Source organism: Dicentrarchus labrax, unplaced genomic scaffold, assembly GCF_905237075.1.
Source record: "Dicentrarchus labrax unplaced genomic scaffold, dlabrax2021, whole genome shotgun sequence".
NCBI lineage: Eukaryota > Metazoa > Chordata > Actinopteri > Moronidae > Dicentrarchus > Dicentrarchus labrax.
Window position 1 is genome coordinate 27,670,798 of NW_026136720.1, and position 16,184 is coordinate 27,686,981.

Genomic DNA, 16,184 nt, shown 5'->3' on the forward strand with positions numbered 1-16,184 from the left:
GAATGCTTTTCTGTAGTAACAGAAAGGTGGAACTTGAAAGACAAACAAAAATCTAAAGCTTCATGAGATCCCACCCTGGCACAGTCTCATTCATTTCTTGTTACTGTTGTTCCCAGAAAGTAACTCACCAAGCCTGACAGATATTGTTAATGGAAGGGAAATTTTCTTTTGAAAATGACACAAAATAAACAAACCATCAAGACCAAGAACAACTTTTTCTAAAACACTATGTGTGTTAGAATAAATACAGTTATGACGGCCTTAGAGTTAATATTTGATGGTAGTATTTTGTCGCCTGTATGGTCTGCTTATAAAATATAATGTAGTGTTACAGTTACCTAAGGTCCAGAGTGTAGAACTTGAACTAGAACTATGGTGGCCAAGTAACTCGCAAAAAAAAGTGAAAAGACCCATCTAGAGCTAGTGTTAGGTTTTTCCATTCTGGGCTACTGTAGAAACATGGTGGTTCAACTTGGCAGACTAAGGTCATAAAAACACAAATTTTATTTTCAGGGGATTATATATTAATTTAAATATACCTATGAATATTATATTCCATTTCTGATAATAGATCCTCCTGAATGTTACACACTGGACCATAATATGATGAAACTAACATGACACATCAGTGCATGTGTGTATGTGTATTTTCACTTTGTAGTATTGCTCCTTTTACTTAAGTAAAGACTAAGTACTTTTTCCATTACTGCATTTTTGTTATGGAGCACTGCAACAGAACATATAGGTTCCACACAACTTACACACAGAAGTAAAACATACAAATCAACAGAAGTTGTATCTAAAGATGAAGATGAAGCTGCTCACCAGGAAAAGATCCCACATGGCAACCAAACATTTTATCCGCTATGTGTAACTTTGTCATACAACGTTATTATATGTAAATTTGACACATCAGGCAACAGAGGTGGAAGTGGAACTGTAATAAATGTTTCCTGGTGAATCAACCCGCCACCTGTTACTCTAAATAAAATAAATCGAAGTTCATTAAAATTCACTACACTGAAGCTACTTCTCAGAGAAATGTAGCAAGCTAAGCTACAGCTACATGGCAAAAGTAGTTTACACACATGGAAGGTTTTTTTTTTTTATTACACTGAACCAACGTCATTCTAAATCAGTGTTATCTCAGTGATCATTATTATTATATTATTATTATTATTATTATAATAACTGTCTGTCACACGGACTGACAATCATGCCCTTTACTATCGTAGCAATATTCAACTGGAGCATATAAACAATTAAACAGCGTTAACTCAACAAACAGTAATTACAACTATGGTTCTCCAGTCTCTATTCTATATTTTTGTATATATTGGAGTTAGATATTTAGTAATTGTATGTTATATAATTCAGCCTTGAGTTGTCATTTGTTTCTTTTACCTACCTCATTGTTTTGGTATTTTAACTGATTGACTGATGTCACTTAACACTTTAATTTCCCTTTGGGATTAATATCTGTCTGTCTAATTTTGACTAACCACCATACTTTGGTTAATCAAGTTAGTTTTGACTTTCATTTTAATTGTAAGCCTACCCTATGTTGGTACAATATGGAGCATGACATTATTCATGATGCCATTTAAAACACATATACTGTTAAATTATAAACCACAACAATCATGAGTCATGGCTTTAGTTCCCTGTTTGGCAGGAAGACGTTTATATATATATATTTTATAAACTAATTATTAAAAAACTACACCACTTACTTGGGAGGCAGGCTGAGGGGAGAGCGTGGCTTCAGTTTGTCCTCGTCTTTCTTTTCCCTGGCGTCTCGAGGAGGACGCATCCTCGGCCTCTCCTTCTCGTCCCGCTTCATCCGGTCCCTCTCCCACTCTTCTTTCCGCCGCATCCTCTCCTTCTCACGCTCGCGCTCTCTCTCCTTCTCCCTCTCTCTCTGCCGGCGCTCCCTCTCGCGGTGATCTCTCTCCCTCTCTCTGTCCCGGTGGCGCTCCCGAGGGTCGCGGTCACGTTCACGCTCCTGTTGAGATGAATATGTTCAGTTTTCTAGCCATAAAGAATCACTCTGGTGATGCCTAGACAGCACTGACATCTGTGTTGTGATCCGTTCCGGTGGATACCGTTCATATAGGAATCAGCATCAGTTTGGATACAGTCCAGACATATGACTTCAGTAGCGTCAGTAGCTCTTTGAGCCACATGGAATTAAAGACCTAACACTGCCTGTGTTGGTGCCTTGCTGACAACTTGCTGAAAAGCTCTTTTGAAGAAAAATATATACAGCTGGTCTGATGTCTTTGTGCCATTCAAGTGTTGCCCTCTGCTTGGACACTTTACTGTATGTGGTTGAAGGACTCACTTTGGTGATGAAAACCTTAGAGAGAAGTATTTGAGCAGACTGTGCAGGATACTCACACTGTAGTGGTAAGGAACAGGAGCTTCTGTGTACTGCACTCTGAAGTTTTCATACTGGCCACCTCGCCATAGAGCCTCCATTTCATAGTCATAGTATGGATCAGCATATGGGTCACTGCAGAGGAAGACACATTTGAGAAACTGTACAGAACCTCAAAGGTTACTAAGATGTTCATTTAACACAAAAGGGAAAATAAATTGGTTTTGCTGCTTTATTTCCTTGTGATTGTGTTTTTACAAACTGCTATAAGACATGATATTTTACAGACCGATACTGAATTGTGTACAATTCTTTTTCAGTTTTCCTAGTTCAGTTGAAATTAAAAGTCATGAAATGGCAATTAATTATGAATGCGTCAGACTTTTCAAAAGGAACATACATGACTTTTTTTTATTTGTTTGCCCACAGCATATCAGAGTTGGAACACCATAAAAAGGGACCTTATACACCATTGTTGTTGCAGCAATGTTTTCATCTCTGACAAGAGACCTGGACAAAAAAGCTGTGTATAAATCATTAATGGTCTTCCAACCGTGACATAAACGTGGAGCAGGGTTCTATTCAACAGTTGCTACAAAATCATCTCCCTTGGGATACACAGGTTACATCTAGATCTGTCTACACATTATTGCCTAGTAAAGATTCGGGCTCTGACGGGGAACAGAAAACTGACAAAGTGAGGTGTTAACAGTTAGTCTAAACTTACCCATATATAGGATCTCTGAAGTCCATTTCACTGAAAGAGAAAAACAGATTAGAATCAATTACAAAAACAATCGTATCATATTTAATATACGCAGGACAAGGAGAGGCAGACTGTGTTTACATCAATGGTGCTTGGTGCTCAAATGTATACCGTTTCCCAAATGTCAAACTATGTGAAGATGAAACCATATTATCATCACCATCTTGTTACTGCTGTTTATATTCCAACACATGCATATTCAAAAAGTGCACTGCAGGAAATATTTGTGCACTTTTATTTAAAATTTGAAAATTCATTCGAACACAGTTCACTTTTAAAGTGTAATAACCTGTTTCGAATTAAAAAACAGGTTGTTTGAAGTAGTTTGCCTTGTGATGCAGCAGAGGGCACTCCACTATTAGATTGATCTATGACATGCCCTATTGACCCGTCAGTAGCTAGTAATGTTATGTTGTTTACTATGAAAATGGAATGGAGAATGAAGGACACTAGCAAGTAAAGTCATCCTGAGCGGGAAATCATGACACGAGAGCACGTGAGAAGCTTCTGTCGGCTTTGAACAAACCAGCTGATGACTCTACAACCACAACAAATCTGCGGACTCACTGGATAACATTAGTCTGCCACCCAAGTGAGGCAGCAGAGTGGAGGCACCTCAGACAAGTGGTAAAACTTCAAGTGTACAACCTCGTCAGACTGCTATTATTCGGCACATTCAGCTTCAGCGGGCCCCTGATCAGAAGCTTGTAAAACTGCCTTCCCAGATAAGAGAGCATTTATGTGATTTCTATGCAAAGATGAACGGATATGTGAAGAGCCAATGTCTTGTCCTATAGTAGTCTTTGTTTTTTTTGCTCAAACATGATTTTTGAGAAGAAGTGACAACACTAGTATATATGTATAAACAAGTGCATATATTATTATGTTTAATTATGTTATTCTAATATAAATAGAATTTTTTAAAAGGTCATGGAGGGAAGCACACTCTCAGCATCAGAGGTTCTGTGTAAGGCTGCTGCTTTGCATCAGTGACACTGTGTCTTCTGAGTCTTATTTTCAACTGACAACACAATGTGTTCAATGGCAGCAGATCATACTCTCTGATGATGCGGTAGCTGCGCTCCCTGAAGAAATCATTCTCTTTGTCAAATTCTCTCTCGTCCTCTCCAATGGTCACGTTGAAACGCTTCTCCTCAAAGTCTGGCTCTTGCTCCTTACGGATGGTGGCCTTCTTCAGCACCTATGGGACACACAACAATTTGTTTAAAACACTGATATAAATGGCAGCAAACATGTACCACAGATACGTGAACTCGTAAGGCAATGTCCAACCATTTCTGGATGTTGCACTCGCTGCTGCTTTTAATGAGATTGTGAGCAGGTATTGCTACTATTTAAGACTTTTCAGACATTTTAAGACCATTATGGGTGCAATTTAAGACCTATCTAAAAAAAAAAACTGTATTGGTTCCACATCCCTATTGATTTGTAGTTGTTACAGCATGATCAATAGACATTGTTCACGAAAATACATTTCAAAGAGACGGAAAAAATACAACTTTATACAAGTAACATAATAATCCAATCAACTTTTAAGACCTGTCAAAATCATATTTAAGACATTTTAAAGAGATAAACTATTGGATTTTAGACTTTTTAAGACCCCACAGACACATGAATTAATGAGGGTAGGCTAAAATAACATACCTCTCTGTATAATGCAATACAGTTCAACAGAACCAAAAACTACATCCTCCAAAAAGACAAGAAGCAACATTTTCCAAAGTGGTGACAGGAACGGGTAGTAATAAAGTAATAATAATACAGTAGTAGTAATAAAACTGTAAACACTCCGACTGATAAGATCTTCTGTTTGTGTCATTCTACAGTCGCAGGTAGTTTACACACTCGACAGCATGACAGCCATTCCAGTTGGCTCAATTTTGTTTCTGTGAGAGGCAGTGGAGGTGTTTACCTCTTTGGCATGCCTCAGACCCCGCTCCCAGGCACTCTCCACAGGAGGCTCCACTGGAGGAGGGGGTGGGGGAAGCTCTTCCACTGCAGGTCCGGCCTAAAACAGGAACAAATTAATTGACACTTTCTCTACGTTTGCACACATTTTGTACTCTGATCCTTTCTTCTGTCCTTATGATTTATCAGCGTTTAGGTACTGTAACAATGTTACAGAAGTCTGTCAGGAGTCAATTTCTTCAAAAGCAGATATTATACCACATTTTTACTTTAAAATAATAAGTGTCTTCATATCAGTGCCGCAAAAATGCAGAGTAGTGGGAGATAGACGTACCCAAGGATTATTGGGTATAAGTGGGTGTGGTCCTCCAGGAGGCGCTCCGTTAGGTGAGAAGAGGTCTGGCTTGGTGATGAGAGAGTAGTTACCTTTGTCATTGACTCCAGGGTGGATGAACCTACAGTTCATACCCCAAGTACAATTTCCTGGAGAAAATAAAATGTAAGTTTGGTTTACTTCAGGCACAGTTATCCGGCGTAACAAAAAGTGGTACTTTCTTGAATTAAGGCAGTGAAATTAGGTGAATGTTTTTATATACCACTCAAGTATATTGTAAAAGCCCATGCTGATGCTTTCCCTCATGGGTGCAAGAGTGTGGTCTTTTGAAACAGATGTCAACGAGAGATATTCTAAGGGATATCAATATGCATTCTTGTAAACATCTTCAATTCAGTAACAAATTAGGTGAAACAAACAGCCAATTCCACAACAATAAAATACCAGCAGTGAAAAATATATTGGACCAATCACACATTAATGTCAGTCCTGTACCCCCATTATCCATTCTCAAAGATCAGTTACTTTTATTTTAAGTCTATATTTTATATATATATTTTGGAGTACATTGCTATGGGCAATGTATGAAGGAACTAAAATCATAAAGTACAACGGCTCCACCTGCTGTACAACAACTTGCATAACAATAGATGATATTTTTCACATGGTCTTCTTAGCAGTAATAAAACAGACATTATTACAATGTTACATTGTTATACATATATCATTGCATGCGTATGGGTGATTTCAGTGTTCAATCAAAGTGAAATCACTAATATCCAAAAATCCAACCCAAAAGCATTATTTGTGCTCCTGTATATCAAAAACGAGTCAAAGCTTGTTATCTTTACAGTTATCTTTGTCAAGGCTTTCCTCAGAAACAGAATGTAACAACAGCACAGTGCCATCATCCTCTTTTGGAACATACTACTACAAAACGTCTGAAACACGTCAGGAAAGTCAAGGAAACTCACAAATTCCCCAGAGCTCAAAGAGTTGTCTAGTTCCACACATTTCAATTTTTTCATTTTGTTTATCATATGAGATTCTAGTACAGCATCAGTTGTGAAAGCTTGTATTCTATTCTCTGCCCACAATTTAATATCAGCAACATAGTTTTAACATCAACAAACTATTTTGTCACAAATCCCTTAAACATGGTTATTAAAGAGTAGCAGACCTGCCAACCTTGGGAAAATATAAGTACCCCCAATAGTGCAACACTTCACATGCCTTTGCACCACTTTGCTGTGTACACAGTACGCCATATCATCAAATTATTCAACATATACGTAGACAATGAAGAAAAAAATTATTACTACTTTGTACTGCACAATATTCTAGAGGGAAATAATTTTAATGATTTATATATTTATTTAGTGATACACCATTACATTTATTTTACATATACAGATATCAGTTACTTTTTAGATCAGTGTTTTATGTTTAAAACATTTGATCATCTTAATAACATAAAAATATAAAATAGTATTGTTATACATTAGATCATTCATTTCCAGCGACTGGGTCACGACGCAAACATAGGCTGCAGATTTTATTATGAACAAATTTGCAGAATCCTCACTAAATGCACTTATTGTGCCTTAACTCTAACTATATGCAATTTTTTTGTGAGTGCACATTCTGTTAACTCAATGTCTTTATTTTGTTTAATTTATAAAGTATGTAAAATGTGTATTGTTTTACCAAGGAGAGGAATAAAAACAATGAGACAGCCCGTTACAGTAACTCTGCTTAAATGCATTTATTAGGTCTTATTTATAAAGTATTTAACGTGTTTTCAATAACACATTCATAAAACAAACTTGTGATCAAACTTATATCTCTTCAAAATGGCTGCTTTACCTGTTCAAGAAAATAAGAGGTGATGCAGAAAATTTGTGCATAAATGAACGTTTCTGACCATTTTCATTTATGCACAAATTTGCTCTTCTCACTGTGAATTGGGTCACCATGGATTGTCAGTTTTTAATAGTGGGTGGCCAGAAAACCGGATTAGACTACCCAAAAGTAGAGCCAAACTGTTCAGTTGACCACTTTAAAATGCGGCTTACATCTTAATAAATGAGTATTTATGAAAATTATAACTTTGTAAATAGGGATAGTTTCCATAGTAAGTGTTTACTTTTATCAACTTTTCTTAAGTACATTTTGCTACCAATACTGTATTTTTATTTAAGATTTGAAATGCAGTGACTTTATAAAATATCTCAGTATTTATTACATTACACTGGTCATAGACTACACGGTGCCAATACACAAATGCAAATTAGCTACATAAGGTTAGGCTAATTTTATTAATGTGAATAAATGAATGATTTCTACTTTCTACATCACCCCAGACTGTAATTTACCTTTGCTAAAGGAGCTAAAAGACTGTTGCTAGAGGAAACAGCCAGCTGGAGTGAGGTGGGATAAAATCCATGTTGTGTTGTCAATTTGCAGTCTCTTGAAATGACATTACGCTTGTCAATCATCATCAGTCCTACCAGAGAATGTCTAATAAGGGGAGAAGTTCCACTCTCGGTAAACTTCTGGCTTCTGAACTGTTGCAGTTCCGCTCTGGCTCCATATGAGGGCGCTCACAGGATGAGTGCAGAATGAATGGCGGTCTAGGGAGCTATACCCCTCAAAATCCACTTTTCTCGGGATAGAATTATAATAAAGAAATGACACATTGCTGGGTGTTAGATTTTTTAGAGTCACTTATTTGCTTTAAAAAGTCTTTTAAAATGTCAATGACGTCATACACATCGTACGGCCAGAGACACCGCTTTACGGCAAGCCTTGAGTCACTTTGTGCTTCCGCGCTCGGCACTTCCTTTTCTCTCGAGGCATCGACAACACAGCTGACACAGGTTAGGCTCTCCCTGTCAATACACGTGCTAGAAAGAGTTTTTGTTTTGCTGTTTTAAACCCCACGCCAAAATATTCATATTCCCGCTTCGGATGCCACGATGCCATCAAGCGGGATCTCTGGTCGTAATCAGTCCTTCACTGACCAATCAGTGTTCATTAGCAGAATGCTAGCGTGTTATGGGCAACAACAACTCGTCCTGTAAGAAATCGAAAGGACATAAGTACTCGTTCATTCAACTTTCGACCTATAACCCATGTTGAACTTGCAAAACTACAATCAAATCTGAGATTTCTCAACCACAATCAGGTGAAAGAGACAAATTTAGCCGTCTAGCTCAATAGACTCCCATTCATTTTGCACTCATGGGCGATCGCCCCCAGTGGAACTCTGGTGGAACTGCAACCAAAATTCAGTACAATGGGACTTAATAGAGAGTGGCCAGGCTCTCCATAGACGGGCTCTGGTCTTATCCACTTGATATCTGGGTTGGCAGAGGAAATGAATCCAGCGCTATGACTGGTCAGACACTTGCTGCCTTATGCTGTTAGATTTGAGTACCCCTTGTGCATAATTGAATACACAGGGCATCACCAGCTTTTTGCGTAGTTTAGAAAGACAAACTGTACCAGCGTACTTTGATATCAAAATGTATAAAGGTTGGCAGGTCTGTACTGAACAAGAAAATGTACTCGATATGTAATAGCTCAACTGTTTCTAAATGACCTGAAACATAACTTTGCCATTGTGTCTCTGCAACTCAATGGCTTACACATACACAGACAAGCTCAAATCGGCCAATAACGTCAGCCATGATATATTGGTCGAGCTCTGGGGCAGGATCTGCTCTTGACCACCTACCTTTGATGAAAAACCTGCAGATTGGACGTGGTCTGATCTTCCTGTCCGAGGGATCTTTGACCTCCCCCTCCTCCAAGTCATCGTCCTGCCCACACATACAAAAGGCAAATCATGACACATTAGAGCGTATTTTAGTATCCTACTTATTAATCATGCTAAAAGTAAAGCATTTGGAGAGTATCTTATTTGTATTCCATGTTAAAAAGTTTAGGGTAGGCATTTGGCATTATTCATTGTATTGGACATAAAAAACAATACAAGTACATTTTTAGAAATTAAACAATGTGACAGTCCTAATTTTAAAATCATCAACAGTATGTGACACTGCGCTGATCAACAGGAAGGTCTGTGTGGGGCATCAGGTTTTACTGTTGAGGAGCTCACATGTAGTAAGGTAACACTGAGCAACCAAGAGGAGAGCCCATTTCTTTGTCAAAGACAGGATGTCTCTAAGATGATTTTTGCAATTAACAAAAACAGATTATGAAGACAGCTAGATCTTTGTTGGTACTCAGGCAAAAGGTCAAGTTGATTGTTGTTGATAGAACTACAATGACTTTAAAAACACATCATGTTAACACCAAAAGGCTATGGCAAAAAAGTGTTTGTGTGTCTCAAAACAGTATCGTGCCTTCATGACTACTCAAACAGCCACTGCATCTAGAAATAACACGGCCACTAGCATCTCATGCTGTCTTCAGGCCAAAGCCAAAATCCAATCCTGATAATCAGACTAATTTGCTATTTGGTTTCATTATTGTGCCTAATATTACGTTCATCCGTAGGGATAACTTTTCAGACTCCTCAACGTCATTATCAGTTGACATGGAAGCTGCAGTTGCTGTGTTATTCGCATATTTCTTATGGACGTACACATTTTTCCTAGCTCTGGTCATCTTCATGAGCTGTAAACAGTGGACACAAACCACAACTGCTGGAAAACAAACAAGAAAGAAGAAACAACAACCATTCTGTCCTTGCTTGTGCCATTTTGACAGTTTGATCTGAGTTTGGTGCGTTGAGCTGGACGGACTCACTGAGAATGACCTGTCAATCACAAGGTAGCCCCGCCCTAAAGCATACCCTCTTTTAGGGTCTATTCTACTCTTTTACTTCTCCATAGGATTCCATACTATTAGGTTTTTTTGGAGCTGGCCATTACACAGAATGCATGTTTAAGACACTTCAGAGTTGGCTTTACTTCACGGACCCGGAAGCTCTGTCCATTATATATACTGTCTGTGGTTGAGGTACAAAACACAGTACAATAAAAAAAGAATCTGCATTTGATGGAATTTACTTTAGCCACCTCCAATCTACTTACATATGGCCAAATCCTGATACACTGATGGGTGTTCATGATCTCTACTGTCCAGCCATAACTGCAGTCTCAATCCAGTGGATTGTATTTTACAGTTTTGTATTGATGAATAACATAAAACCACAAGAAAAAGTGATTCCAGACTAGAAAACAGCCATTCACCTAAATGATTAACATTTAAGTACCAGCCAAACTGATCACTTACATCAATCTCTCCTTCATCGATCTCTCCATCATCCTCATCCTTCTTCTTGTCTCTGAAGGAATCCCTGCGCACCCTCTCAGGCCCTTTCGAGTCGTCTGTCCTCTTGAACTCACTGTCTTTAGGAGATGGGGGGAGGATGGGTTTTTTCTCCTTCTTCTTACTGCTCTTAACCTCACTCTCCTCCTCTTCTTCGCCCTCTGCTTTTGCATCTTCCTCATCGTCCTCTTCCTCGTGTGCAGGAATGGTGGGCTCCTCTGGGACTTCCTCATCATAATCCAGTTCATGCTCGTCCAGCTCCCGGGAAACAGACGCAGAGTCATCATTCATCTCCCTCGCTCTCCTCCTCTCCTCAGCTCTCATCCTTTCGTCCTCCTCGGCTTTGACTTTGTCTTCCTCCTCCTCCTCAGCTGTCTCGGGCTCTGCTGAGGCTTCCTTTCGGTAGTCACCGTATCCTTCATCCCTATCTTCCCCATCCTCTTCAGGCATGAAGCTCCTGCCTTGTTCTGGCTCAGAGTCTGGAGACTGTGGGGTGTCAATGACTCTATCCTCTTGCTCCTCCCCATCCAACTGGTCCCCCTGTGGACCATCTTCATCTCCCTCCATCAGCATAATGGTCCCATCTTCGTGTCCCATCCCTTCTGTTTCTTCTACAGGCTCCTCGTCCTCTGGGTCAGAGACAAAGTCAGGGACCACCTCATCCTCTTCTTCCCTCTCCTCTTCTACTTCCGAAGCTCTTCCTCTGCTTTCCACTTCCTCTTCGTCCTCCTCGACCAACGCCCCGTTCTCCTCTTCATGGACTATCTCACTGTCTGAGATGAGCCTGTCTTCTTCTTCATCAGGAGAATCCAGCAGCTCACTGTCAGAAAGGCCCTTCTCCTCCTCTTCAGGGGACTGAGGGGATTGGGTAGGGCTTTCAGGAGTATCCATTGGAGAATATTCTAGTGTGAACAGTAAACAGCAGTCCTTAAGAGACAGTCAACACGTAATATGCTTTAAGAGCCTGAGCTTTGATAGTAAATACACTTTATCATGAATGAACATGCCATACTCCATTCAGGCAGCTGTCAATTAAACATATTTACATATTAACCAGGTTATATAGCAGCTAGAACAGTATTTCAGAACATTAACAAAACAAGTAATGAATGTAGACAAAATATTATGATAAAACCTATTTTTAACACCTGAAAACAACCTTGATGGAAAAATACTGAAGGAATTAATAGACAAACCAACTCAAACTGCTGTTAAGTTAAGGTGCCGATATTCAATACTATTCACACATACTCAGCTTAACCAGTTGAGAAAAGTGGAATTGCACTGCCAGACCTTCAAATGGAGTTTGGCATATGAGAGTCTACATAGTGAAGTACAAAATAAACTTAGTTTCCAGTTTAGTAGGTACACCTAGCTAAAAGTAATGCAGCCCAATGCAACAGTCCTGCTATAAATCAGGTCGATTCAACAGTACGATTATTTTGGAGGCTACAGGTTAAGGTTCTGTTGAACTATATTACATTACAGAGAGAGATGTTTGTGTTATTTAGCCTATCTTTACTGATATAAATGGGATGAACAAAATAATAGTAAAACCTGTCTGAGTGTAACTATAGTACAAAAACAGCACCACAAACTGCCGCATCCAAAACCACCATACAGTGAAATCCATTTTAAACATAAAGTGAACCTTTGTGGAGGGCTCACAGCAGGACTGTGTTATTGGGCTGCAGACTGACTTTAGCTCGGTGCACACAGTAAATACACTGGCCACTGAGTGTACATTCGACTAAACAACACCCAAATACACGACTGCAAAATCTAAGTGTTTGTTTTTGGACCTTGCAAAAGAAAAACTGGCTAGCTTGCTAATAAACTGCCATGACTACAACTTTTGTACTTTACCAACACCTTTACTTAATGAAAGTTAGCTTCCGGCGCTGCTAATTCAAGAGCAAATGAAACATTTAGCTATAGCAAGCTAGCTGCCAATGGTAGGAGGTAAAAATGGTCTCCTGAGGATTCAATGGCATACGTTACCTCTGTGTCTGTACAGAATGAGACAAGTCTGTAAAAACTACACAAGTTCACCTGCAGCGTATGACTGTTAGCACTTCTAATAGCAGGGTCGCGCTAGTTTGCAACTAGGCCCATAACTTGAAAATGCGAAGAGAGCTTGCTAACGGACGGACGCACTGGCGCCACCGGACAGCGAACCTTCCCTAACGAATAAACACAAACGAACCGGTTAGCTTCAAGCCCTAACTGACGGACAGTGGCGTTCAGCATTGAGCGGACAATGTAGCACCGTCGCCTGTCTTTCAATTAACAATGCAGCCTCCCCTGAAGCTAAGCTAACAGCGCAGCTACACTTCGCTAGCTGCTAACAACCACACATTTCCATTCACCTTGCCGACCCGGAGCTCTTTACAGACGGCACAGCGGCGTTAAGACTTGCCCTCTCCCGCTGATATTGATTTCTACAGTCTACAATAAATATGATACGGTTTAATTTAACCGCTATGGAGGAGAAAAAAGAACACTCGGCACGACACAGCGAGAGCGGCCATTACCTCAACGTCATCAAAATACGACAATCTGAGGGGGGAAAAGGCGCCGCTGGGTGCGAATGAGAACAGATCTGAGATCAGTGTGTGGGCCAGATTGTTAACCGCTGTGATTTGGTCAGGAGAGCTAAATCTGACTTGCGTTCAGTGACAGCGGCCCAAAAGAGCATGTCAGGAACAACATTTGAAATCAATAAGAATTTGTGTTATAATATATTATATTACATTACATTACATATATTATATTATATTACATTACATATATTATATTATATTATATTACATTACATTACATATATTATATTATATTACATTACATATATTATATTAAATTACATTACATATATTATATTATATTATATTACATTACATTACATATATTATATTATATTACATTACATATATTATATTATATTACATTACATATATTATATTATATTATATTACATTACATATAATATATTACATTACATTACATTACATATATTATATTATATTATATTACATTATATTATATTATATTACATTACATTACATTACATATATTATATTATATTACATAACATTACATATATTACATTACATTACATTACATATATTATATTATATTATATTACATTACATTATATATATTATATTATATTACATATATTATATTATATTACATTACATTACATTATATATATTATATTATATTACATATATTATATTATATTATATTACATTACATTACATTATATATATTATATTATATTATATTACATTACATTACATTACATTATATATATTATATTATATTATATTATATTACATTACATATATTATATTATATTACATTACATTACATTATATATATTATATTACATTACATATATTATATTATATTATATTACATTACATTACATTACATTATATGTTATATTATATTAAGCTATATTATATTTGACTACATTGGTCTAAATTTCTTCAGCAAATGTCTACTGCTGTTACTTTGTAAAATTCAACAGAAAAACACAATGAAGCCATCATGAACAAACTTAAATAGTTTGCTAATAAGTTGCATCAGACAGTTTTTATTGAGTCTTAATCATCTGACATAAAAAGACTCTCAGTTTTTAGATTTAATTCTTGTCTAGTATCTGCTACAGATACTTGGTTTGTGACTTGGTCACTTGTCACTGCTTCCTGACTTTAGCTTTGGTGGAGTAGCCCTATTAATGTATGACTCACGAATCACCACTCATCCATGTATCATCACAGTGTTATATCACTTAAAACAGTCCTCAACACTAATTAGTGAATGGACTGTTTGCCCAAAATGATTTATTCAGATTACGATTGCCTTTTGTAGAAACAGCCTAAAATGTGATGTGAATGCTGTATTACTTATCTTTTTTCAAATTCTATTGTCATCAGAACAGGAACTACCAGAAATCTCTAGTATGGAGGTCTTGTAGGAAGTACTGGTATGTCAACTATTGTTAGATTTATTATTCTTTAGTTGATTAAAATTGTAGAAATTTTAGCCACGTCTTAGTCAAAGAAAGCCAAAAACGTTTTTGGTCCAGTATTAGTTGTAATTACAGGTTGTATGATTAAGAACGATGGCTAAGATGCAGGGAGAGGGTGTCTGATCCAATATCGAAGAATGTAACTACTCATGTACATTCAGACATAAAACGTGTTTTTTTTAGATTAAAGATACTATTTAATATTTATTTATCTATTTATTACTGTTACAAAGGATACAAAAAAAAAAACAAAACAAAAAAAACACTAAAAACTATACTTGTACTGAATTTCAAGTCCTACTTCTTCTTACCCATAATTGCATTTGTGGCCACAGGCTGAAGATGTCCCAGGCACACAGGAGGCAAATAAATGTTTGTTAAGTAAGGTTAACATGATGATAAAAAATGTAATGTCTTGGCTCACCAGATTGAATGGGCATGACGCCACTGCTCCCAATGCCTCCTCATTGGAGGAGAAATTATTTATTTATCTTCTTTATTGTAAATTGTTGTAATAATAAAAGTAATTATTTGGTTGAACAGCTCCAGACTTCTGAAATGAAACCTATGTATTTGGATTTATAACCCCCCTTTGTATCCCTAATTAACGGCAACTTGTTGAAATGAAACTTAAATAAGTTAAATTAAACTGCCTCCTCTTTATTGCTAATTGTACTACATCTGAAAACCGTATATACAGCAAGAAATACTAATTTGTATTTATCTTGGCTTGTTTTCACATAACCCCAATTTGGTACTGACACAGTAAAAGACAGTTGGCACTGAGGTTACATTATACATTGCTTATTTCCTGTTTATAGCCACTAGATGGCAGCAGTGACCTTACACCAGATAATGACAGCAGTTCTTAGATATAGATATATTAGATATATATGATCATTTATAATATAGTAGGATTAGTATTCATGACAGTGATTTTGTCATATCTTTTCTCCCCAACCTGGATGGAGAAGTGAATGTGACAGAGGTATAATAAAGTAAATTATATTTGCAAGGGGTTCTCACTGTAAATGCTCCTTACACATGGGGAAAAAACCTTGTTCCTGATCTGTTACTTAACTTATCTTCACTGAATGCAGGGAGCATACAAATACTTCCAGGAGTTAAATCTCACATTCATTCCTACAGAAAATCCTCAGATTTTTATCTTGAGGCCACCACAAAGTGAAAATGTGCAAATTAATTGCAGTAATGTTTGTCTCTGTGTGTGTTTGTGTGTGTGCATTTGGATTTTGAGTTCAGTGATGTTTAGTGAGACTGTGTGTTGTGTGTGTGTGTGTGTGTGTGTGCATGCGTGTGTGTGTGTGTCCAGTGGGAGATGTCTCCCTTAAACACATGAGCCCCGACTTGAGTAGCACAGGAGGCTGCCAGAAGAAGAATCATCTAGCTGGAGCATACACAATACATGACT

At 37.6% G+C, this 16,184-nt stretch overlaps 1 protein-coding gene across 5 annotated transcripts in view; it reads right to left on the reverse strand.

The window, feature by feature from the left end:
* The window catches only part of zc3h18 (zinc finger CCCH-type containing 18), a 46,056-nt gene extending 32,804 nt beyond the window's left edge, over window positions 1-13,252 (reverse strand). For 4 of the 5 annotated variants that reach the window (XM_051383147.1, XM_051383146.1, XM_051383144.1 and 1 more), the window contains exons 1-9: window positions 13,083-13,252; window positions 10,678-11,615; window positions 9,152-9,236; window positions 5,413-5,561; window positions 5,083-5,178; window positions 4,205-4,347; window positions 3,108-3,137; window positions 2,401-2,515; window positions 1,734-2,005 (exon numbers count right to left, since the gene is read on the reverse strand). In XM_051383147.1, the coding sequence (XP_051239107.1) occupies window positions 1,734-2,005; window positions 2,401-2,515; window positions 3,108-3,137; window positions 4,205-4,347; window positions 5,083-5,178; window positions 5,413-5,561; window positions 9,152-9,236; window positions 10,678-11,604 (1,817 nt within the window). In that variant the 5' untranslated portion in view covers window positions 11,605-11,615; window positions 13,083-13,252. Of the gene's footprint in view, window positions 1-1,733; window positions 2,006-2,400; window positions 2,516-3,107; window positions 3,138-4,204; window positions 4,348-5,082; window positions 5,179-5,412; window positions 5,562-9,151; window positions 9,237-10,677; window positions 11,616-12,714; window positions 12,738-13,082 lie in introns of those variants that run through there. The other variant, XM_051383145.1, reaches the window with a different exon arrangement.
* Window positions 13,253-16,184: the final 2,932 nt, after the last annotated feature.